General features: G+C 45.2%; 1 protein-coding gene across 1 annotated transcript in view; it reads left to right on the top strand.

Annotated features, from left to right (window-relative positions):
• AKAP13 (A-kinase anchoring protein 13) overlaps nucleotides 1–23,073 on the top strand; it is a 71,766-nt gene extending 48,693 nt beyond the window's left edge. The window contains exons 14-31 of the mRNA XM_077786010.1: nucleotides 511–646; nucleotides 1,603–1,715; nucleotides 2,270–2,416; nucleotides 2,967–3,217; nucleotides 3,843–3,968; nucleotides 4,074–4,191; nucleotides 4,712–4,960; nucleotides 7,091–7,167; nucleotides 8,517–8,698; nucleotides 8,780–8,862; nucleotides 9,183–9,362; nucleotides 9,915–10,079; nucleotides 12,114–12,184; nucleotides 12,671–12,715; nucleotides 13,863–13,913; nucleotides 14,239–14,688; nucleotides 16,409–16,721; nucleotides 17,533–23,073. Of these exons, the coding sequence (XP_077642136.1) occupies nucleotides 511–646; nucleotides 1,603–1,715; nucleotides 2,270–2,416; nucleotides 2,967–3,217; nucleotides 3,843–3,968; nucleotides 4,074–4,191; nucleotides 4,712–4,960; nucleotides 7,091–7,167; nucleotides 8,517–8,698; nucleotides 8,780–8,862; nucleotides 9,183–9,362; nucleotides 9,915–10,079; nucleotides 12,114–12,184; nucleotides 12,671–12,715; nucleotides 13,863–13,913; nucleotides 14,239–14,688; nucleotides 16,409–16,721; nucleotides 17,533–17,582 (2,807 nt within the window). The 3' untranslated portion in view covers nucleotides 17,583–23,073. The remainder of the gene's footprint in view (nucleotides 1–510; nucleotides 647–1,602; nucleotides 1,716–2,269; nucleotides 2,417–2,966; nucleotides 3,218–3,842; nucleotides 3,969–4,073; nucleotides 4,192–4,711; nucleotides 4,961–7,090; nucleotides 7,168–8,516; nucleotides 8,699–8,779; nucleotides 8,863–9,182; nucleotides 9,363–9,914; nucleotides 10,080–12,113; nucleotides 12,185–12,670; nucleotides 12,716–13,862; nucleotides 13,914–14,238; nucleotides 14,689–16,408; nucleotides 16,722–17,532) is intronic.
• Nucleotides 23,074–23,290: the final 217 nt, after the last annotated feature.

Here is a 23,290-nt window from a genome sequence, read left to right as displayed (position 1 = left end):
TTGTAATCACTGTGATATTTATAATGAAGTTCAGAGGTGATGCTCCAGAGAGCAGAAATGCATCTGAAGAAGGAAAAATCTGGAATTAATATGAACAGATTATGTAAAGGTATGTGATGGTATAATGAAATCAGGATTGTCATTTCTCTGTGGTACCTACTGATAAGGGAAACTTATCTTTAAGAGTTTGACCAGAAACAGGATTTATATGACTATTAGCCCAGGGAAATACAAAGGCAACAGGGTGGATTGTGACATGTGATTAATTATCAAAACAGTTACATTCAGTTTCTTATGTGTGTTTCTGGAGTTGCAGATCCCACCTGGGTATTTCAAGCATAGTGCAGTGATTTCTGCAGCTGTTCATAACTGCTGACATCCCCTGGGGATGATTCTAGAAAGAAACGGCAGTGGATTTCAGAGTCTGGATCCTTTTAAGTCCTCACCATGCCAGTTCCAGTGGTTAAGGTGTTTGCAGGGGCTGACTGTATTCCCACCCTTGTGTTGCAGGCTCGCAGCCGAAGGAGCGCCCGCGCTCCGCCATCCTCACTCCCGACGAGAGCACCGTCACCTCCACCTTCAACAACAGGAGATCACAGCAGCCCACTGCACTCTCCAAAAGTGTCTCCATACAGAACATTGCAGGGTAAGGCTCCTCCCTGCACACCTGACTCTGTGTGCATGTGTTATCCTATGCTGCTGACATAAAGACGTAATTTCAGTCTCACTAAAAATAAGTTCACGTGCTGTGACTTGCGATAAAGGTACAGAAGGGATCACTAACAGAGAAATAGCCATGTTCTATATGATACCATCAGCTGTCTTCTCCACAATCCTGTGTGAGTTACTTTAGTCATGGCAGGAGTGCAGAGGCACAGTTGAGTTGGCCTGGTAGATTCAAGACCACTTCCCCGCGATGCTCTGGGCTCTTAGGAAGAAATTCACTTCCTTGGGCTTGATACTGTGCAAGCACGTATTTGCAGCTCAGGTATAGTGTTAACTTTTGTATCCACAACAAGAGGGTGAAGGCACAGAGCTGCAGTCTTCCTGTTTTTAGACTGCATTATACATAATTCATTACAAAAAAAAAAATAGAAGAAAATTTAATTTATGGTTCCTACTGTACTTGCATATTGAGCAGTTCTACATGTGAGGCAGTCACAGGGACTGGCTTATTCTGGGCAGTTTGGATGTCCTGGGTATCCTAAATTTCCATGGGGAATTTAACTTCAGTCCATTTTCTGATCTTTCCCAGAGTTAGTGATAAGGACTGTGTAGCCTAATGGTGTGGCACTTTTTCACACTGTTTGCTCCAAGGGCAAGGAGGATGGGACGTGACTGGAATGGAGTTGTCCAAACTATAAAACCTCAGGAGTGGTTCTTTATGGAAAGCACCGTCACTCACAACTATAGTGCTTACAGCTTCTCAAGCTCCAGTGGGTAGTTAGTAAACAACTCATAAAAGCACATTTCTGTACATAATTGTGCAGTGCTGGCTTTGTTTTTCAATTCATATTTAAAATGCATTTATTCTGCTTATCTGAAAGTACATTTGGCTATTTTTTTTTCATAAACAATATTCTGTGTTCTGTTTTTCTGCAGAGTTGGGAACGATGACAGCTTAATACACACTTGGAAATTCCTGTCGCAGTCAACAGACTCTTTACATAAAATCAGCCGGGTTAATGAATCCATGGAGTCACTGGTTGATGAAGGTAAGAGATCTCCATGGCATTTATAGAAGGAAGGTCTCAGTGCTGCTTTCCAGAAATAGAAAATCCATTTTCAGCAATTGTCTTCTTTTATAATGGACAATTAAAGTGCCTTTATTTTAATCTCAGAATATTAGTATGATAAACTAAAACAAAGCCCCACATAGTAATTTCTTTAGCTCATTGAATTGTGGAAAAACATTTAGAAGGTTTCAGTTACAGTTGAGTTACTTGGAATTTAGCTCAGGGACAAACATTTCCTCTTCTGTTGTGGTTTTTTATTTAACTGCAATGTCGTTTCATGGCAGATTAGGAATACATTATCTGAACTACAGTTTGGTCCATGTGAAAATGGTGAACAGGAAACTAGGAAATAGCCTTTAGAATTGTTTTTCACAACTAGTCTTTATGTGGTATGTGATCATTTGTGTCAGTAAAGGAGAATGTGTGTGGTGTTTGTGGTGTGACTGAAAAAGCCTAAACCAAAATAATTAGGCAGCAATCTCAAATGGGACAAGTTACCCACATCTTAATGGAACTTACATTGGTTTGTGAAGGTGCAGACATGAATGAAGGACAGCTCATGGGAGACCTGGAATTAGATTCCAAGCAGCTGGAGGCAGAGTCCTGGAGCCAAGTAGTGGACAGCAAGTTCCTACAGCAGCAGTACAAAGATGTTGTCAAACGGCAAGATGTGATTTACGGTGAGACATCTTCACTTTTCACTCACTGTAAACAGCTCCTTGATAGAAACACTGCTTTGGTTTCCTCAAAAGCCAAACTTTCATTCTTGAAGTTCCTAGAAACATAATGTATTCTGTGGAAGCTGTCTTTCTGCATTTCACACATCCAGAAGCCAACAAAAACCCCAGAAATTGCCTCTCCTCATTTGTCTGCTGATGACTTTCAGATTGGTTTCCACCACAAGCAGCTAACTTTAAAGTCTTTTCCTGAGGGATTCAGGAGCCATCTTGTATGGCAGAAGGGAGGTGTGTGGAGGCTGGCAGTGAGGCGTTAGGAAGGAGAAGATACCAGGCTGATGGCTGAGACCCCAGCAGCAACATCCAAAGCTCTCTGTTGTAGGACACCTCTTCCCCCCTGTATCTCTCACACATGAAACTCTGGACTGATGTTACAATTCCTGACAGAGAATTTTTTTGAAACCACTTAGAGAAGCCCAGTTATGGCAAAGCTTTCTAATGGCAGCTTTTCCTTGTAATGTAACCCACAAACTCTTGTCCTCATCCTGTGCAGAGCTAATGCAGACGGAAATGCACCACGTCCGTACGCTGAAGATCATGAACGATGTGTACAGTGCAGCCATGTTAAAGGAGCTGCAGTTCGATCAGCAAGCCGTGGACAAGCTCTTTCCCTGCCTGGAAAACTTGCTGCACATCCACAGTCAGTTTTTCCAGCGGATTCTGGAAAGGAAGAAGGAGTCACTGGCAGACAAAAGTGAAAAGAACTTTGTTATCAGGAGGATAGGTGACATCCTAGTGAATCAAGTAAGTGCTGGAAAATGTTTTCAGTTCTGAGAACACAGCTGGAAGCCAGATGCTTTTCCTTCCCTCCTGTTTGTGCCTGTCAGATAAGCACGGTTGATGGCAAACTTACTCTTCACACATACAAATCTCCGCCCCTGCTTTTTGAAGCACTTTTTGCTCTTTCAGAGGAAGGTCCACTGTTGAAAATTAATTTAGTTCATTTTGTGGGAAAGAGAAGCGTTCACTGACAGGCACAAAACAGTTTGACCGCAGACTGGAGGGTAGGCAGGAGCTCACAGCAAAATATGCCCAGTGTGTCCCTTGGCTGCTTTACTAACCTGGTGTTTAACTTGGGGTGGGTCATTTTACTTTTCTTTATCCACAGTTTCTGTCTTCTTTTTGTGTCTTGACTCTTTTTGTGGTTGGCTTTTAAGCCATGTGATTGGAGTTGCAAATTCTTCTGTATGTGTGAGCTCAGTGAAGTCTCCAAAGCAGCTCTTTACTCTCTAGAGATCTGCTTGCATGGTTGAGCATGCTTTGGACTAATTTGATTTCATCAAGTTCTTCTCAGCACCTGGCAGGCACTGCTGGGATGTCACCCCAGGAGTTTAGTGCAGGTTGGAGCTGTGTGTCCCATTCTTTGCAGTTCTCCGGGGAGAACGCTGAGCGAATGAAGAAAACGTACGGCAAATTCTGCGGGCATCACAATGAGGCTGTCAATTACTTCAAAGATCTTTACTCAAAGGACAAGCGCTTTCAGGCATTTGTCAAGGTAGGACCTGGCAGAACAGATGTAGCCAATGGAAAAAATGTGTCCTTTCTGCACTCTGGGGGAGTGTTTTGCTGCAGAACTGAAATTCTCATCTTTGTTCCTTAGAAAAAAATGAGCAGCTCCCTGGTGAGGCGTCTTGGGATTCCGGAATGTATCTTGTTGGTAACACAGAGAATCACAAAGTACCCAGTCCTTTTACAAAGGATACTGCAATACACCAAAGGTAGGGACCAGTTCCTGTATTCTAAGCACATATTTGTTTGTCCAGTGTGAAGTTTTGATCCTTTGCAGCTGAAGCAGATTTTCTTACCAGCTAATCTAGTCATTGTTGTCTCACATCACTGCAACGAGATAACTCAATTCCATACTTCCATTTAGGATTAGTTGTTTAGGCACCTTGATTTAGTTATTAGAAGTCTGTCTGTGGTTAATTGTGGAGCAACATGACTAGACTCCAATGTCTCCCCAGATTGGTTTTTTTTTTTTGGTATTGGTTAAAATATGTAGTTAATTTGTGCATTTCATCTCTACTGTCTTATATGCAAAGTGTATTGGAATATTCTCCAGCCTCAGCCACATATATGTAAAAGGTTTAGTGAAATTCTCTTTAAGGGGGAAAAATGTCTCATTTAAGTATTAAAAGTTACAATGTGGGAACTTGGGAGAAGAGGAAGGAAGGAAGTAAAAGTGGGAAGTTAGACTGCACAAAGTCAAATTGAGATGTTTCTGTTTCTTTTTTAAAGAAAATGAAGTGGAACATGAAGACTTGACTCAGTCATTAAACCTTGTTAAAGATGTGATTGCTGCAGTCAATAGCAAAGTCAGCAAGTATGAAAAGAAAATGCGTCTTGAGGAGATTTACAACCGGACGGACAACAAGTCCATCATGAGGATGAAGAGTGGCCAGATGTTTGCAAGAGAGGACTTGATGCATCGGAAGCTCATCCGAGATGGGCCTGTTTCACTAAAGAACTCAGCTGGCCGGTTAAAAGGTAAGACTGTCCTGCCTTCTGCTGTGGAAGGATGCAGCTCACCTTCTCTAGTGTAGGATTAGTCCTCAGATTGGTGCCTCCACCCTTGATTTATTCTTCTGCTTTGATAGAGTGTGACACCAGCTTTTTCCTGCTGTACCCCCATTCCCTATTGCATTTCCAATTCTTTGTGTGGGTTCTGGGGTGATGGAGAGCTGCTTTTCCTCCTGGTGACTGCATGCCTGCTGAGGGCTCGGGTGGCAGTGACACCTCAGTGTGTCAGCCAAGGAGCAGAGTTGCTGTGGGATGTCACAACTGGGGCTGCAGTTGCCCAGAGCATGAAGTCAGATCTCTATGTCTGTGCCACAGTTCCAGGAGTTGTGCTAAATCTAGAACCCAGCCTCACTTTTCCCTGCCTTTCCTTCCCTCCAAGGGCTGTGGCAGGTCTGCAGCAGTACCATCCCAGGTGCACTGGGATGCAGGGAGATGTCCCAGGTATTTGCTGCTCTTGAACCTCTTAAGCTGTTGGTACAAACTGTTCAGGAGAGACGCTGGTGTCCCTGCAGCTGCCTCTTGTTGGGTCAGTGTTTTCTTGAGTTGCTTTTTGTTTGTTATCAGGTGTGACGTTCTCCAGTGAGTTAAACGCTAAATCTCCCAAGGAAACTCAGCTGGGACCACAGTAGCAGTAAGAGCACACAGGGCTGTGCCTCAGGCTTGGCAGGAAGGCTGGGCTTCCCTTCCTCCCTGCAGCATTAGCTGATTAAATTATGGTCTGTGGGCATGAATGGGGCCTGGGAGCCTGGTGCCGTGCTGTGCAGGGAGGTGGTGATAACACGGAATTCCGTATGGGGTATGATTTATTTTGAGGTTTTGGAAGCAGGAAGTTTACACATGATTTCTAGGCACCCGAGACTGCTACTGCCTATAGATGGTGGATGAAGCAAGTTCTGCTGCTGTTGTGAAATCGTGATAAGCACAGGCTCCATTTGCATTTCTTAGTCATAGAAATGCACAAACCTGTCTGTAGTGCAGACTCACAGGGAGAGTAGGTGCTGCAGGCAGGCTGCAGACCCAGGGAGAAAGTGGATCGTTCATATATTCAGGTTATTTTGTGGTATTTGAAATGGAGCACTGAAAATTAGAGGAAGAACTTCTGTTCAAGAGTTTTAGCATTTCCTCTCTTACAAAGTGTATGGAACAGAGAAAAAGGCAGTCAAATGCCACCTTCTGCAAACCTCCCAGAGCCTGGATTTCATTTTGCAGCTTTGCTTAAAGTTTAGTGGTTCTTTTATCTGGAATGGATTCTGTCTTCCCAAAACAGACTGGAAGGATTTACCCATGGGATGATTTAAATTTCTGGTTTGCTTCCTTTCTGTCACAAGATTTCCCAAGTACATTACACAAAACCTCTTTGTACTGAGGGGTCTGGGTGGGGCATTACACTTGGTAGTTGCTGTGCAACTTTATGATATGTTATTAGGAGACTTGGAAAGCTCTATATGTACTCTGGGAAAAGACTGATTTAAAATCCTCTGTTGGCTTGAGGTTGTGTTTCCTTCTCCCGTGAAAGAAAGCCAGGTCCTGTGTCTCACGCAGGCTCCCCTCAGAGTTGTGTTTGTCTGAGAGCAGAATTACTGGTGGCTCCTGAAGTCAGTATTTCCTGGGAAAGAAACTGCAGCTGACAAATGTTGTTATTGCACGATAATTTACACCCTGCAAACCACTCATCAAGAGAACCATAAAATCCAAAACTTCCTGTGCAGATATTTTGCTTGAGGGCTGAAATATTGATTGTTTGAGAAAACAGAGCTTCTATTGAATAAATGTCTGGCTTTCACTGTTATGCCCATGTCTTAACTGGTAGTGAGCATGTGGCTGGAGAGGAGCACTCCTGCTCTGATGGGTGAGAGCAAATCCTGCAGGATGCCCAGGTGATGATGTGACCTGCTTAATGCAAAGCTGGTTCAGAGCTAACCTGATCTGGCATTCCCAGGAACTGCCCTTGCTCCTCCTGCCAACTGGGAGGTTGATCTTGCTTTCAGGGTTTGCAAAACCAGCCCTGCTGCTCCCCAGCACTGGTGTTATTGCAAGGAATCTGTTCTGGGGTGGGTTGTGTGGTTATACTGCACTGGTGTGCTTCTTCTTTTGCAGAAGTCCAGGCTGTTCTCCTCTCTGACATGCTCGTGTTCCTTCAGGAGAAGGACCAGAAGTATGTCTTTGCTTCACTGGTAAGGCTTCAACCCTTTTTCCTCCTTACTTTTCTATGTGAGAGACTTGTGATATTGTGTTGTGCAGCAAAGCCAGCAATTGCCTGCTAAACAACTTAATTTTCTTGCTCAGAACATTTTTGTTTGCTGAGCAGCCTCCATTCTTTTTGATGGGAAAACATGTCTTCATGCCCCACCTCCCCTTCCTGCAGTGCCTTGGCACAGCTGATAATTTGCCTTGAAAACCTGCCTGTCACTGGAAGCACTTGTGCTTTGCAGTTTGTGCACACTGGAGCAGTGACTGGGCTGGGAAGGGATGAAGGGATAATGCAAACGTTGTAAAAATGAACCTCAGCAGAAGGAAGTGTCCAAATACATTGTGAGATGCTGCAGGGGGCAGTGAGGTGAAATGCCAGGGCAGTAAATCCAACAGAACAGCTTGAAAATAAATGTCAGAGAAATATATTTGTAATGTGCAGGAGCAAAAACATTAGGTTTGAGGGCAGGTCCCCAAAAGGGCTGGGCACATTGACCTGCTAATGAAAACCTGGTGCCTAATGGAGTTTGCTGGGCTGTACCTTCCAGGCATGGTCTAGACTGGCTAAACCTAGTGACCTTTCCACTCTTTGAGCATTTTGAAAGCTGATAATTTGTTATTCCAGCTCCACCGACCCTCTGCACAGGCTCAGTGCCCTGCACAGGGGAAGCTGATTTGCATACAAGTCCTGCTAATGAACCAGATCACCCCAGCTGTAGCATGTGGTGCAATGCACAAAGGGGCTGTGCAGATGACACAGCAGCCTGGGGACATTTTAACCCAGCAGGCTGATGACACAGAGACCATAGCACACAGTGAACATCACCTCACACATGAGTTCTCACGTAGCAGTCAGCTGTGAGCGTCCAAGAACAGCAGAGGTTTTGTGGGATTTGAAAACAAGACTTTATACTGGAGAGAGATGGGGAAGATACTGTGTGTGAAGCAGGATAGCAAGCTGTACCAAGTGTAAGGAGCTGTGATATTAATGACAGGGAGAGTGTGGTCAGTAGGAAATGAGATCAGAGCAAAATATGGTACAGTTTACAAAACCACTGAGTTAAATTGAAATTAATTTTTTCTTGAAATGAAGTGAGGTAAAATTGCTTTTCCTGCATAAAATTGCTTTTCCTCCTGTTGGAGGAAAGCAAACCCATCCCTTTTGTTTGACCCCACTGAAATGATCTTGTTTTTTTAATTAGCCAGTATGTTCAGAAAATGTTTACAGACCTGAGAGATGTAGCACTATGGTTTATTGAGACCTTTTCAATGCTAGTTTGAATCTAGGAGCTAGCTCTGGTCACCCTCCTCACCCATTTCTTTCCATCTGAAGGACCAGAAATCCACTGTGATCTCTCTGAAGAAGTTGATTGTACGAGAAGTGGCTCATGAAGAGAAGGGTTTGTTCCTGATCAGCATGGGTGGAAAGGATCCTGAGATGGTGGAAGTCCATGCCAGCTCCAAAGAAGAGCGCAATGGCTGGATACAGATCATTCAGGACACAATGCACACCATGTAAGACACTCAGCTGTTCTTGTGAGGCAGGGGGTGCACTGGGTGTGTTCCTGTAGTAATTGAGCCATGTCTCCTGTCCAGGGATAGAGATGAAGATGAAGGAGTCCCTTGTGAGTCTGAGTTTGAAAAGAAATTGTCCGATGCAAAAGTGAGAGGACTGAAAGGTAAAATTCCTGGAGCAGAGCTGGGGAGCCACTGTGGAAAAATATACAGGAAGTTTTGGGTTGGGTTTTGTGGTGAAACTGTGACTTTTTTCAATACTGCATCCAGCAAATAACTGCAGTCCTGGTTTGCAGATTGCCTTCCATGCATTATTTATTTTCCAAGCCTGCTGTGCCAGATTGCCCAGGGCACTGTCGTGCTGCCAAGCCCAGCACATATTGTCATGCTCCACTAGATGGGGCCAATATCTCAGAAATCGCTCAGGTCTCCTTGCCAGAGCTTTTATTTTGTCTTTATCCCTGTTTTCTGTTCACCCCCACAGAACAACTTCAGCAGAAGGATAAACAGATCCTGCTCTTGCTGGAGGAGAAGACGAAGATCTTTCAGGACATGGCAGACAGTTCTGTGCAGGAGGAGGTGCCAGACTCCAGGCTGCTCTTCAGAGCCAGCACAGAAGAGGCTCCAAAAGGAGAGGCAATCATGAAAACGGCAATAGATGAAGGTGAGCCAGTCATGTGACATGTAAATTATAATAGCCAACTATAATTGCTTACCTTCAGTGAAGGCATCAGTTCTCAAGCACTAGTTTTGGAGGGGACATCTTCTCTTTGTCAGAATAACAAGGAGAAACTGTTCCTCATGGGACAGATCATGAGAATCAGGAAAGGAAGCAGATACTGGGGGAGTGTTGAAAGAGGGCAGGAAAGTCAGCACAAAGAAAACCATGCATTGAACCTGCTTTGGGGTCAGGAGCAGCATGGGATTTATCCTTAGCTGAAATTTAGACCATCCAGGCTTATGCTGTTCTTCAGTCTCAGCAAGATGTGAGGGTGGGGCTTGGGTTCCAGCAGGTGCTTGTGGTGCCTGCAAGGGACAAACAGTTATATTGACAAAGTCAAGGGTAGGTGGAAACTCAGGCTACTTTCCAGTATGATCTTTGAAGAGGCTAAAATTATTAAATGCTGTTGTCAGAGAACATTGAAGTTGCATTGGGATTAAAATAGTTCAGAAACCTGAAGTGGGCTTTAACAAAGACATTGCTGCTTTTTATCAGTTGAACTGCTGCAAGACCTGGTGAGCAGAAGCCTGGGCACTGCCCTAGGACAGCAAGTCAGCAGCACTGCCATGGATCAGGAGGGAGGAGTTGGCCCCATCTCACTCCCTAGAAGGGCAGAAACTTTTGGAGGATTTGACAGTCATCAGATGAACGCCTCCAAGGGTGAGTAGTTCTGTGTGGACATCAGAATTGGCTAATAACACACGTCATCGTATCCTCTTGCTTCAGAAGGACTTCAGCTAGTGGTTTGGGTTTCACAACTCCTCTCCAGCAATAGTTGATAGATTAAATCACAGATTAGGAAAAAAGCCTATGTACAAGTGGATTGATGAAAACCTGTGACTATACAAGGGTTAAACATCTGAACTCTTCACTCCTCTCTGTGCTCTCTCAAAGTAATACTTGCTATTTTACTTACGTGCCACATGAAAGCATTTGGCTTCTCAATAAATTAGTTTCTTCATGTTATTATTGTAATATCTACAGGTCTGCTCTTTGTTCTTCACTTTTCTTCCCAGCAGGAGCCTGATGCTGTTGCATTTACAAATGGATGTGGATATTGCTGAATCAAACACCTTCTCCCCTGTCTCTGCTCTCTATGCATTTATGTTCCACCTACATCTGCATGTATTATTCCTCCAATTAAGTCTCTCCCAAAGAAATGCGTGACTACTTATTTCAGCTGCATACTTGGCTGCTTCCCAATGCCCTCTTTCTTTGCTCTAGTCATCAGAAACTTCCCTGTCCTCAAATTCCTTTCTCTGTGGTCTTACTCACACTCCCAATACAACCAGTTTTGCTGTGCTAGTGTCTGTCTCAGCACTGGCATCGTTGGACCTCGTCTGACCTCCTGCATTAAAGGAGCAGTGTTAGCTCCAGACACTCAGACATGAGAACTATGTAGAGGCTCTTCCAGCTCTGCTGGAGAGCTGCAAAGCTCTCCACAGGCCTTGTCATCATGATGACAAATATACTCACACTGGAGGGGTTTGTGGAGGGTTGTGCCTCTCTCTGTTGCATCGATGAATGGGACAACCTCAGGCTGTTGCCCAAATGTAAGTTTTCCGTAGAAATACCCTCTGATTCTAATTCAGTAGTTGTAGGGTCTTGGGAGATTTTGGGAAAAGAATGCAGGGCCTATCTGTTCTGCCCAGGAGGTATGAAACCTGGCATTCTCTCCAGTTCTTCTGTTCACAACCTGTGAAACCTCAGGCAAGGCTTATAACCTGACTCCCCTTCGTTCTCCCCTCCAGCAAAGCAGAAGGGAGGAGTTTCCTCCTGCAGAGAGGTGGAAGGTCCCAGGACGTGGCGCAGGAGAGCAGGTCTGTTAGGAGGACTTGAGGGTCAGTCTCTAATAGCAGAGCCAGCCTTGGGGGTGGGGGGAGGAGAGGGCCTTTACACCAGGTGTGGTGTCCTTCATGCTGCTGCAGACTCAGGTTTATGTAAAGTCTTTAAGAGTGGCAGAAGGAACTGCAGGTGTGGGTTTTCCCCATGGGCTGCATCTCAGCTGGCAAAGGAGTACAATAGTCTTGGCAAGAGCTAGAGGAGGGAAGGTCTGTGTGACTTCTTTTGAGCAGAAGGGCAGCACAGGGGGAAGGTCAGAGCCCTCGTGTCCCCCAGGTCAGCCCAGTCCTGCTCAGGAGCACTGATATGAGCCACCCAGGGGGAAGTCAGAAAGAGAAGCCCAGTGTGCCTTTGAAGATCCAGGTATCTGATAGCTAAGGTTAATGATAAATTGTTAGCATAGAATTACACAGGGTGTTGCACAGCAGTATCTGACCCAGATGTAAATTAACTTGCACAAGAGAGGCATTGAAACTATACCTGCAATAATACACCCTGATATGATTCTGTTATCATCCTCCATCTGCTCTTATGCTGCCTCATGTCTTCTCAGCAAGTATTCTGTGGTAGTAGACAGCAATGCAGGGGCTAGACAGGGCACCAGCTGAATTTATCAGCAGGTTCTCTGAAACCAAAGTCAACCCTAATCTAAATTCACATCCACTTTTTCTGGTAGTGCTGATGTGTTCCGTATATTTAGGGCTTGAATTCATTTAGTTAAAATGTCAAGAGCTCTGTGTCCGCTTTTGTGGAACACGCGAGTTTCCTGTATTAAATTCCTCAGACTTTAGCAAGTTCACCTCTGCCTTAAAATGTTGAATAACTGATGCCAGTGCTGGCTTCTTCCCTTAGGTGGAGCGAAAGATGAAGGCGATGATGCTCAGGACCTTCGGAGAACAGAGTCAGACAGCATTTTAAAGAAGGTAAGGCTTGATTTGTGTGTCTGCCACCACTGAATTCAGATTTCAGAAGTGACAGCTCTACCTTAAAAAACTGCCTGAGAATTTCTTGACAATTGGATACATCCTAATAAGTTAAAAATAAAATAAAACATGAAATATGCACGCAAAACCACTCACTTGAAAACCACTGCAAATCAGTTGTACTCCTTAATGGCACAGGTTAGCTACCAAAGCATTTGTTTTCATTTTGCATTGTTACTGAAATGCTAAGGTCAGCTACTGCCTTGCACCTTTTCTTTCTGGGGATCGATCCATCACGTAACTGCAAAATAATACCTAATTAACATTTTATTCTATATGATTCTAAATGGCCTAAAAACATGCATGAATTCTCCCAAAATGGAAGATGGAGAGGAGTGTTTAATGGATGTGTCATTAGTTCAGCTTCAGAAGGCATTTGCTATGATTTTTCATTGTCCTCATATTAAATTTGTGATCTTGTCATAGGGTGGAAATGCTAATTTGATGTTCATGCTGAAAAGGAATAACGAGGTAAGAATTGATTCCATTGCTCAGCTGTTCCTTTCACTTAAATGGCTAGAGAATTTGTCTCAATAGGTGATAATGTAGAAGAAAACACATTTAATTTGCTGAAGCAGATCTAGACTTTTAAATACATTAAACTGAACCCACTGTGTCATTTATTTGTTTAACCTTGGATGTTTAGACAGAGGACTCACTGACTGTCATCTGCTTCCCAGCAAGATGATATGTGCTGATTATAAGCAGCAAGGGTTAATTACTACCAGGATGCACAAGGCTGTATTTATTGTGCATCTGCAGACAGAGAGAATTTAATTTTATGTTGCAGGTGCAGTGAATTGGGGCAATTAGATTTCTATTCTCCCTTTGATACACATTCATAACTCCCAATTAGCATTAATGACAAAATGAGAAGCAGTTCTCTTAGTACTGGCTATCACTTCACTACTGAAAATACTGAAGTGCTCTTTTTTCTTCTTGAAATTAATTGTAGGATATGAGAGATTCAGAGAAATTTTTAGCTAGGCTAAATTTAGGGAGAGGGCATAACTCCAAAGTAGCTTGCTCTGTATTGATGCATGAGGTGTTTGCACTTCTGTATTTTCAGAAAGCCTCCAAGAACACACCTGCTGCACTTGTGTGCCTGCTGTAGTGCAGCTTTTCTGTCTGATGTCAGTGGGTCTTGTATGGGTCAGCTGGGGGAGAAGGGTAAAAATAGTCCACATCTATTTAAAGATTGCTTTTTTTTTTCACCCCTTGAAATTTTTTTCCTGAAATTTTTAAGTGAACTTCTGGGCTTCATCTCAATTATTTAGCTTGTTCTTGAGCAAGCTGATGATGTGAGAAATGGTTTGCAGAGACAAGCCAGGACTTCCCATGAGCTCTGTGCCTGGAGGTGTCTCTGCAGGTGTTCCTTCCCCTGCTGCAGTGACAGCTAGGGAAGGGAGGAAGGTGATGCCAGGCACTTCTGGGAGATGTTTAAGGGTGTACTGGGGAATGATGCAGTCATTGCAAGGGAAGAGTGAGGAAAAGCTGTGTGCAGTGGGATGGCTGTGCATCTTGTCAGACCCACTGGTGGTCACAGAGCAAGAGAGAGTGCTGTCCACGTACCCAGCACCCAGTGAGATCTAACAGCAGCGCTTCTGTTTTCTCGCAGCAGGTCCTCCAAACCATTACCAGCCTCCATAAGCTGCTCAGTGCTTTGCAGGTAGGCTTAGCCCTTCATCCTGCTCCCACACATTGCTTGCCTGAGCTGCCAGTCATGCTTTGCCCCTTGTGTCCCCTCCTCGTGTCACAACCCTGCATGGCTGGACACCCCACAGCCAGCTTGCAGGCTGTGGGATTGATCTGCTGCCTAAGGGAACCAGTGCTGGCCTGAATTTGGGAAGCTGCTTTGCCAGCAGGCTCTGGTAACCAGGCAGCAGTGCTGGGCTGGGCTCAGAAGGGGTTCAGTACAGCACCCCGAGGTTTTCAGGGACGGGCCTCTCCCCACAGAGAGGATGCTGCAGTGGTCTCTGTCTCCTCTGTGCCAGGGCGTGGTGCTGCAGCAGGACACCTACATCGAGGACCAGAAGCTGGCTCTGAGCGAGAGGGCTCTGAGCAGGAGCTTCTCCCGGCCCACCTCGCTGCTAGAGCAGGAGAAGCAGCGCAGCCTGGAGAAGCAGCGCCAGGAGTTGGCCAACCTGAAGAAGCAGCAGACGCAGCACCAGGAGGAGCGGCGGAGGAGGGAGAAGGAGTGGGAGGTGCGGGAGAAGGAGCTGGCAGAGCGCGAGGCCGAGCTGGCGCAGCGCGAGGAGCAGGTGCAGAGGCAGCGGCAGGAGCTGGAGCGCGAGCGCGAGGAGCTGCAGGTGAGGAAGGCGGCCTACCAGCTCGACCTGGAGAGGCTCCGCACGGCGCAGAAGCAGCTGGAGAGGGAGAAGGTGCAGCTGAAGCAGGACGTGGAGAGATTTGCTCAGATGCGGCAGGAGCCTGACCACAACCAGGTAAATGATGCCAACAGCCGGGCTCCTCGGGAAGCTGATCCCTGCAGGGAGCTGCCAGCCAGCTCCTGGGTGAGCTGCATGCCCTCACAGGGCACACAGCTATGCCAGACATGTAGAGTGCCACATGTATTTAAAACTGGCTCTTCCTTCACATATGATGTGCAGAGCTGCAGTTTTTGTACCTCGAGATGCTGAGGCACTGCCAGGGTTGGTGCTTTGTGGTGTACTGGGGGTGCTGGCCAGTGCTGGGCAGCCTGAGCTCTGTCCACTTCCCTGTCTGTGTGCTGGGGGATGGCACAGAGGACTAGGCAGGCTCCCAGGAAAGATGCCCAGGCAGTCCCAGGGGGTTGACACTGCCTGATGTTGGCCTTCACCCAAGGGCTGAGCTCTGGGGAGTGGTCAGGCAAAGGGGACATCTTTCTGAGAAACAGCCTGAGTGTTGTGGGTAACCTGCAGCCTCCAGCTGTCACAAAATCAACTTGTGATTCTGATAACAGTGGGGCAAGGCTGTTCGCATGCTGACATCCATCTCCAAAAGCATTCTCAATATCCAGCAAAGAGATGGCATTGCCCCTGTCCTGAAAAAAACCAAGCACCTGCAGTCCAGATGTGGCTCAGTCAGCAAAGGTCCCCAGCTCTGCTGGAAGAGGCTTCTGGTGCCTGCTCACAGCCACAAAGAACACCCACACACAGATCCTGGTTTGGGCATTTTTCAGCAAACTGAGGTTTACTCCTTTATAGTTCTGCAGCAGTCTGACTGAGGAGAGCCAGCACCATTGGCAAAACATGGACTGAATTAAATCCTTAAGCCTGTTGATCATTTGTTTGTTTGTAACTCACTAATTCTGACTCTAATTTGCTTAAAGCTGTAGCAGGGTTAGTTTATAAATGTTGGATTGCAGAATGGGAATTATTTTCGATGCCTGAACGGCCTAATTGTGGAGCTGAGCAGTGAGCTCTGAAAAGCTAATCACCCAAGGAGGTCCTGCTCCCTCCCACCTGGCTCCTGATCAAGCCAGAAGTTTTCCAAGCAGCCAAAGCTGTTCCAGCTCCAAGCACTTGTAGACAAGGGGCATGGATGCTGTGGGAGAAGCTGAGAGGTAAAATGCCTGTAAGGCCTAAGAGATTTAGGAGAAGGAAGCACCTTCTCAAAGCAGGTATCTGACTGACATTGCAGAGCTATTAATAGAGTGTTCAGTCAAGCTTTGTTGGGCTTGTTTTGATCTTCCCTTTGAATGTGCAAGCTCAATTACATCCTGAGACAGCCGTTAGGAAAAATAATATCATGAAAAATGCTTTTGCTTTCATCTTTTGCTTGGGAAGGCTTCCTTTGACACACGGTGCTCCTGTGCCGTGTGCTGGCGTTCCCTTCCCAGAGAGGCACGCTGCTCCTTGGCCTCCTGCCACCATCTGTGTGTGCAAACGATGCAGGGTGAGTCTTGCTATTGAGATCTTAGAGAATATTTGCCCTTGGCTTGTTGATACATAGCAGAGTACATGTAGGAGCAAAAGATAGTGCAGTGTTACTCTTTTTGTGCCTCATATTTTCATCTTGAACAGAGAGCGCTTTTCTCTCCTTACTTTGCCTGGATGGGGGCAACGTTTTACCTGGTGAATGGGTTGGATGTTCAGAAGAACAACCTCTGTGAGTGGGCTGGGACACACCTTTTCTGTCCATGTTCTCTGCTAGCCTCTTTCATGCAACACTTTTCCTTTCTAGGTTTCAAATCTACATGAGAAACTTGCAAGAGTCTCCTCCCAGTCCAGCATTGATGAATCCTCCATGCAGAAGAACCCTTCCCTTCCTAAACAAGGGCACTTTGATGCAGAACTTTCTGTCTCCCCCAAAAGGAACAGTCTTTCAAGGACACACAAAGAGAAAAGCACTTTCCATTTGCTTAGCACAACAAACCAGACTAACAAGGCAGCTGAGGAACAGACCCAGATGCCTACTCGCCTCTTCAGTTTAGCCAAACCAAAGGAGAAGAAGGAAAAGAAGAAAAAGGGCAGGGGACATCGCTCCCAACAGTCTGGTGAGTGTCAGGGGAGCTCACAGGTGTTTTTTTAGGGTTATTAAGCTGGTTGTTTTCCTTCAGCCAGCAAACTTGTGGAAGCCACAAAATCTGGCTTTAAATGAGGATGTTGACACAGTTATGGGGAAGAGCAGCTGTGCTGAGAGGACTTCTCAGCTTGAAGTGATCTTCCATGGGTGTTTCTGCCTGTTCTGAGCCCCTGGGGTTGTCAGAGGGACACACATTCTTCTCATTGTTTCTTCCTTTCCCATCCCATCCTGAGCAGCCTCCATGGGCTGAATTCTCTGCTTCAAGAAGGAAAATGTTCTCCTTCAGTGTCGATGCTTTCAGAAGGAGCTGCTGCTGATCCTGGCTGTTGCAGCTCCTCAGGCACTGATGTCTGCTTTAGCTCTGTGGCAGTTTGGAAGTGATACCCACAAGCCTTCTATTGGCCTCTCCCCTCAAGCTGGTCTATTTTGTCTCTTGATCTGAAACAAAAACATACAGGGCTTTTTTTTTTTTTTTTTTTTTGTCTGATAGTTTTGCATCCCCTTAGGACTCAGAGCTGCACCTCAAACCTCTGACCCACATGAAATTTGATCACATGCCCTCGGATGACTGGTTTCATTCATGCTAGCTCACTGATGTTTTCCAGTCTGTGCACAGGAAATCTCACCCATTAGAAGGTGTAATTTCATGGTAGCTCATCAGGGAACTAAACATCTTTTACAGGGCTTGGTGAATTTGGCAGACAGGAGGGTTTCTGTGCTCTGCCTGGTGTGTCCCTCTGTTCCTGTAGTGATTCCTACATCATGTTTTTCTGGTGCTACAGATTCTCACTCATCAGAAGCACCTCCAGAGGGTGAGGAGATCTTCTGCTGAACATGGACTATTCCAGTGGTCACTCGTGGCATTGGCACCGTGGACATCTCCCTGCCTGTGACACAGCACGCGGCTGGTGCCTGCGCTGGACAAGCATCTGGAGGTTTTAAATAAAAAAACTTCTGAAGTCTGCTAAGTGGTGGATAAGGGCCTCTCTCCTGTGGTTTTAGGTGAATTCTCCCTGCAGAGGCTGTGCCTGCATGGCGCACAGCACCATCTCCCTGTGCAAACCTGGGGTCAAACGAATTGGGGTAGATGTTGTCTGTCTCTTCTTACTGCTAAAGGATGAGAGAACATAGCCTTAAGGGGTCTGTGCCTTCAAATTCCCCTTTTCTGGGGAAAAGAACCAAAACCAAGCATTTAGCAAAAGATTAGGACTCTACAAATGGTGCGTACACACTGGCATATATAGATATACTGTATATGTACATATATGTATCTATGTATCCACTGGGATATGCTTGCAGTCCCTACAGCCAAGGTCCACCCGTGGGGATAGATGATACCTGAGGACTTTCAGGGAGTGTGTAGATATTAAATATCTTGCCCTTACTGCTCCAGCTGTAACACAGTGACCTGCACACCCCTTTTGTGCTCATGGGATAGGGGATGTTTGGTTTCAGAAGGGTACATTACACCAGGAAGCAGTAGCAGCATTCAGAAGCAACAACTCAGAGGATAAAAATTAAAATTTAAAATCATTATGAACAATTTCTGTGTGAGGCAGAGAAATCAAATTTCAAACTTTTTCTAGAGTCAAGCAGAATATTATTGGATGTATTTAAAATGGTGCAAATAGGAGAATTTTGGTAGGTTGGTAAGGCAATCCCAGGGAGCCAGACCAGATGTCCAAATGGAAACTGCAGTAAGCACATTTGTTTTTTTACACAATCTCTTTGAGCTCCAGCTCAGTGCCTCCCATCCCCAAAACAAAGATTATGTTTTTGCCAGAATAGAGCTCTCCAGTTGCATTTTACATCCCCATAGAAGCCTAATGACTGAGTGGGGGACTGGCTACAAATCTGCTTTTAGGGATCTTTGTTCTGTTCTTTGTGTTTTTCTTAGCTTGCTTTTTGTACTGCCGCTGGGTTTCTGTTTCTCTGGATTTTCTCACTTGCCCTGCTCGTTGCTGAGGCAGAGGGAGAGCAGCAGTGTCCGAGCAGGTCAGTGAGATGCAGCAGGGCAGGCTCCAAGGAGAGGGCTGCTGTCCCTGTGGCTGTGCAACACCGACCACCCAGGAACCATTTCTGGGGAGAAAAAGGCTCTGATGGACAAACCCCCATGGGACAGGTCCTGAGGCCAGCGTGGCGTGTCCCTGTGGCCTCTGGGCTGGAGTGTCTGTGCAGAACAGGAGAATTCAAGGGCAGCTCTTGCTGTGCCAGCTGTGGGGTGTCTGTAAAGTTCTGGAATACAGGCGTGTGTTCAGTGGGGGAGGAGAAATGCAACAAGAAATACTTTTCTCAAAAATCACCTTTCTTCCAAACCCTGTCAGGAGAATTACCCAAGTGGATTTGTAAATGGTTACCAGCTTCAAAACAGGTCAAGGTTTTGCTCAAGAGTTTGAAGCTGTCAGGTGCATTTCCTTTCCTACCATTTTTTTTCTTTGAAATAACAGATAATCTGTCTTTTTGTACTATTGTTTGATTTCAGTTTGCTCTCAGGCTTGTCATGAGCTGGTGACCTGCAGCAATTTTCAGAGTTAGTGCTGATGAGTATCAGCAGCATTGATGGTGAGGTGGATGCTTGGGTTGGGCTGTCTTGGTGCAGGAACCCTGCTTGCTTTGGAAGCTCTCTACACTATTAAAACTCAAAAGAGGAAAAAAAAAAAAAGAAAGGAAAATGGGTTGAGATTTATTTTTATTTTGTTTTTTTAAAAAATACTATTTGGTGCTTGTTCTTAATTGCAAGCAGGGCTTGCAAAAATATTTATCTTTCATTTATCTGAAAGAGTTTTTTTTAAAGTTTACTTGGTTTTATTTTTTTATTTCTTTTTATTTTTGCTTTTGTTTGGGGAATAGTTTGAGGGTTTTTTCTCTTTCCCCTCTTTATTTCTTTTTGTTTGTTTATTTGTTTTGTTTTCTTACCAAAAGATTGGTAAACCAAATGTTCTCATCTTCCTGTTTCTGACAAACCATGGGGTTGGGCAGTGCTGCTTTGCAGCTCATTCCATGCCCAAAGTCACACAATTTCAGCTGAGAGCTTTCTTCAAGGCAGAGCATCTTCAGGCCAAAAAAAATCTTTAAAAAGACACAGTAACTTTAGACAGGGCTCCTTCTGTCAGTTAGTTTCCACATTTAAACATTTTGGTTAGGTTTTCTCATGCCCTTTGGAGGCAAAGGAAAAAGCAAAGCACGGGAGTGCCTTGCAGTGATGTGAGGTTCTAGTTGCTCTCCAGTACTTGAAGGGAGCTGAAGGAGGCATGTGCTGCTGGTGTGGTGTTACCTTTTTCATAAGAAAACCACCAACTTCAGAAAGTAACTTCTGCTCTGCTGCTTATACATCTGCAAACACGAATGGGCCAAGCTGAAATTTCTGGAAACCAAAGCAGTGTGTGGCTCATGTACTGTTGTGTGAGCAGAGACCAGGGCACTGGTACATCTGAGCTCCCCTCAGTCTGGAACAGCCTTTGCCACTATGAACTTTTCAGTTTATCCCACTGTCTTTTCCCCAGTCCCAGTCCCAGCACATGCTATATTCACAACACAGCAATGTCCCGTGGCTCTGAGAAGGGCACCAAAAGGCAGATGAGTGACCCAGGGCAGCAGGATTGAGTCTGCCTGGCTTCACCATCTCTCCTGACCTGTGCAGATCAAAAAGAGCAGTCAGTGCCTGAAGTGCAAATACTGTTGGCTAAGTGATCTCCCAGGGAGATCACTTTCCTTGACAGAAACCACAGGTGTGAGTCAGAAATACAGTGACCAGAAATCCTGTGTGTCTTAAATTCTGGTGGACAGACCTTTGTCCCTGGAGGATGTCTGTTACTGTATGATTCAGTATTTTGGAATGAAGCCTCTCCTCCCACGCTGCTTCCTCCTTCTTTCACCTTTAGGAAGGTAAGGGCTTGTTTTTATCTCTTTAGCCTTTTATTTTTCCCATCTCAGGTTTTCTTTGGAAAGGCTTGGCATATGTTCCCAGAGTCAGATTCTTGCTCTGATCCCTGAAGGTTGTCTAGTGTTGTCTGCTAGAGTATTGTCCCAGCTTGACAGCACCAAAACCTTTCCTCTTCCTGGCCTTAAAATTGCATTTACTCCAGTTCCATGCCTGGCATCCATCCTGCAGTTGTTGAAAGCATGTTATGTCTTCAGCCTGAGCTGCTGCTAGTTCCCAGAGCCAGTCCCTCCATCCCATTTGGAGCACCCAAACCACCCTGTTTTGCATGGGGTTCCTGGGACTCAGAGGAGGTTCAAAAACATCTCTTTGAAGCCCATGTTGTTGGAGGAGAAGAGGATCCTGTGAGGGCTCTTGGAGCTGTTTGTGCTGGTGTTTCTTGGAGGGCAGAAATCAGATTTGATTTTCTTGGGATTTTCTTGGCCTGGTCTTTGCCACTGCCCAACAGGAGGGGTTTCAGTGTCCAGGGAAAGTGAGAGTGTGGGCTCAGACAAGTACAGAAGTGGCCAGTATTAGCTGGGGGTGCCAGAATACCCAGCAGCAGAGAGTAGCTGTAGCAAAGGGTGGGAGACTCGATGGGGCTGTGTGGGCTTGGCCTTAGATTATTTTAAATGAAGTGATCATCTCAACACATAACTTGATGTCAGTTTGATGCCATAAAGCACTTTAAATGGAACTGCTCTTGTCCCTTTCAATTATAGTTATTTGGAGACAATCAGTTTTGCCATTGCTTCCCCCTCTGTATCCCCAACAAAATCAGAGCTTCAAGTAGGGTGTGTTCCTGGTTTGGTTTGGCTTTTCCCCGAGAGGGGAGGAAGGGCCAAGCTGTCTGTTTTATTTTTAGACCAAAGTGGGTGTGAATCTGACTACAGTCCCACTGCAGATTGGTTAAGTGGCAGGACAAGAGAACTGGCTTCTGTTGGCTCAGGTACATCCCCCAGGAGAGTCCGTGTCAGCTTCACCATCACCTTCCTCACAGCACGTAGGGAAGCAACCCCACCAGCAGTTTTCCCTCCATCTCCTTGGAGAAACTCAGAGCGAAGGAGATGTGAGGGGATGCATCCAGATAAGTGATACCCTTTCCATGCACCAGGATATTTACTGCCCAGGCCACTGGGACACGTCCCAGTGCTGTCATCCCCACTGAGGGTGGACTCTTCCCTCTGGAGGTGTGGCAGCACAGTAAATGTCATCAGCTTGTGTGGATTTGCATCCAGAGAGTCCAATTGCCTTTGCACCTTCCTTGAGTCACTAGGATATCTCACAGCTATTGCTGAAACACCCAGTTCCAGTCCTTCCACATGCCACCTAGTCAGAAGAGGTTCTTCAGGTGCCAAATCCCAAGGAAGCTGTCTAGGATGTCTATGGCATGGAGCAAGGGAGGACTGGGCAGGGGACACAGGAGAGTATCTGCTAAAATCCCACAAAACATTCCTCGTTAACCAGAACTCTGGAAATTATTGTGCCTGCTGGCCAGGTTTGGGAATTGATCATGATTTAGGGCACCCTTTTAAATAAAAAACCTCCCCTGCTGCTCATAACTCTTGCTTCATTTGTCAGAAGGGGCAGCAATCCACAATTCTTCATTGGTGATACAGCTAATTTTTAAATATAGGCGAGCTGAACTGGCCAAATCTCCTACACCTGGGCTCTTCAGTCTTGAGAGGTGTAACACCAGCTCCTGCTTTTCCAGGGCTCTGTGCCCTTTCCTTCCACGTGCATTTCACTGACACTGATGCTTTGCCCAAATATAGTTCAGCTTCCATTGCTTGGGGGGGAGGGGGGAACAGGATAACACTCACTGCTTTGCATACAGCTATGAGCTTTGTATGTATTTAAGCTGCCTATAGGTATCCATCCTTTCCATGCTCTAAAGTAATGCTACTATTTTCTTTATCAATATTAAACACTGACTCAAAAGAAAAAAATGAAATAAAAATCTATGTCCAGTTCAGTTCGCCTATGGTTAAAGTTTAGCTTGGTGTTTATTTTGTACTAATATGGAATGCACTTGAGTAATTCCCAGAACATTGAGGTGTATTATAATAACCTGATGTACCTCTGCTTTTGGTTTGTTTCTTATTAAAAAAAAAAAAAGGAAAAAAAAAAAAAAAGCTTTGCGTTTTCATGTTGAACCCATAAAGAAAAAAAGTTGGGAAAAAAAGATTTTTAAAGAAGAGGGTAAAACCTAATTGCTGTATGTTAATTTGTAATTATGTAAAAAGTAAGCAGGTTATTGACTGTAAAATTCTTCAGTTTTTCTGTAACTTGCCAGAAACCATTAGGTTTTGTAACAAGCTTTTATTTATCTTCTTTTTTAGTTATCAGTATCAACCTCTTGTAAAGTCATTCTTCCTCTAAATAAATTTGATTTTAAGTCTGAGCTTTCTGCCTGATTTATTCCTACACCTTTAGTATTTTTACCAATGACTTTTTTGCACCAAGGCTGGATGAAGAGCCCTAACCTCAACCTGTAATCAATGTTTGCATTGCCTTTATCGTCTCCATTCCAGTTTGAACCCACTGGACTCCTTATTTTCATCCTCTTACAAGATTTGCATTTTACTGAAGGACAGATGGCCATGTGATATTCCTTGGGT

This window comes from Lonchura striata, chromosome 11 (genome assembly GCF_046129695.1).
Source record: "Lonchura striata isolate bLonStr1 chromosome 11, bLonStr1.mat, whole genome shotgun sequence".
Lineage (NCBI taxonomy): Eukaryota > Metazoa > Chordata > Aves > Passeriformes > Estrildidae > Lonchura > Lonchura striata.
The sequence above is the reverse complement of the archived record's forward strand: the minus strand, read 5'-3'. Positions and strand labels throughout refer to the sequence as shown.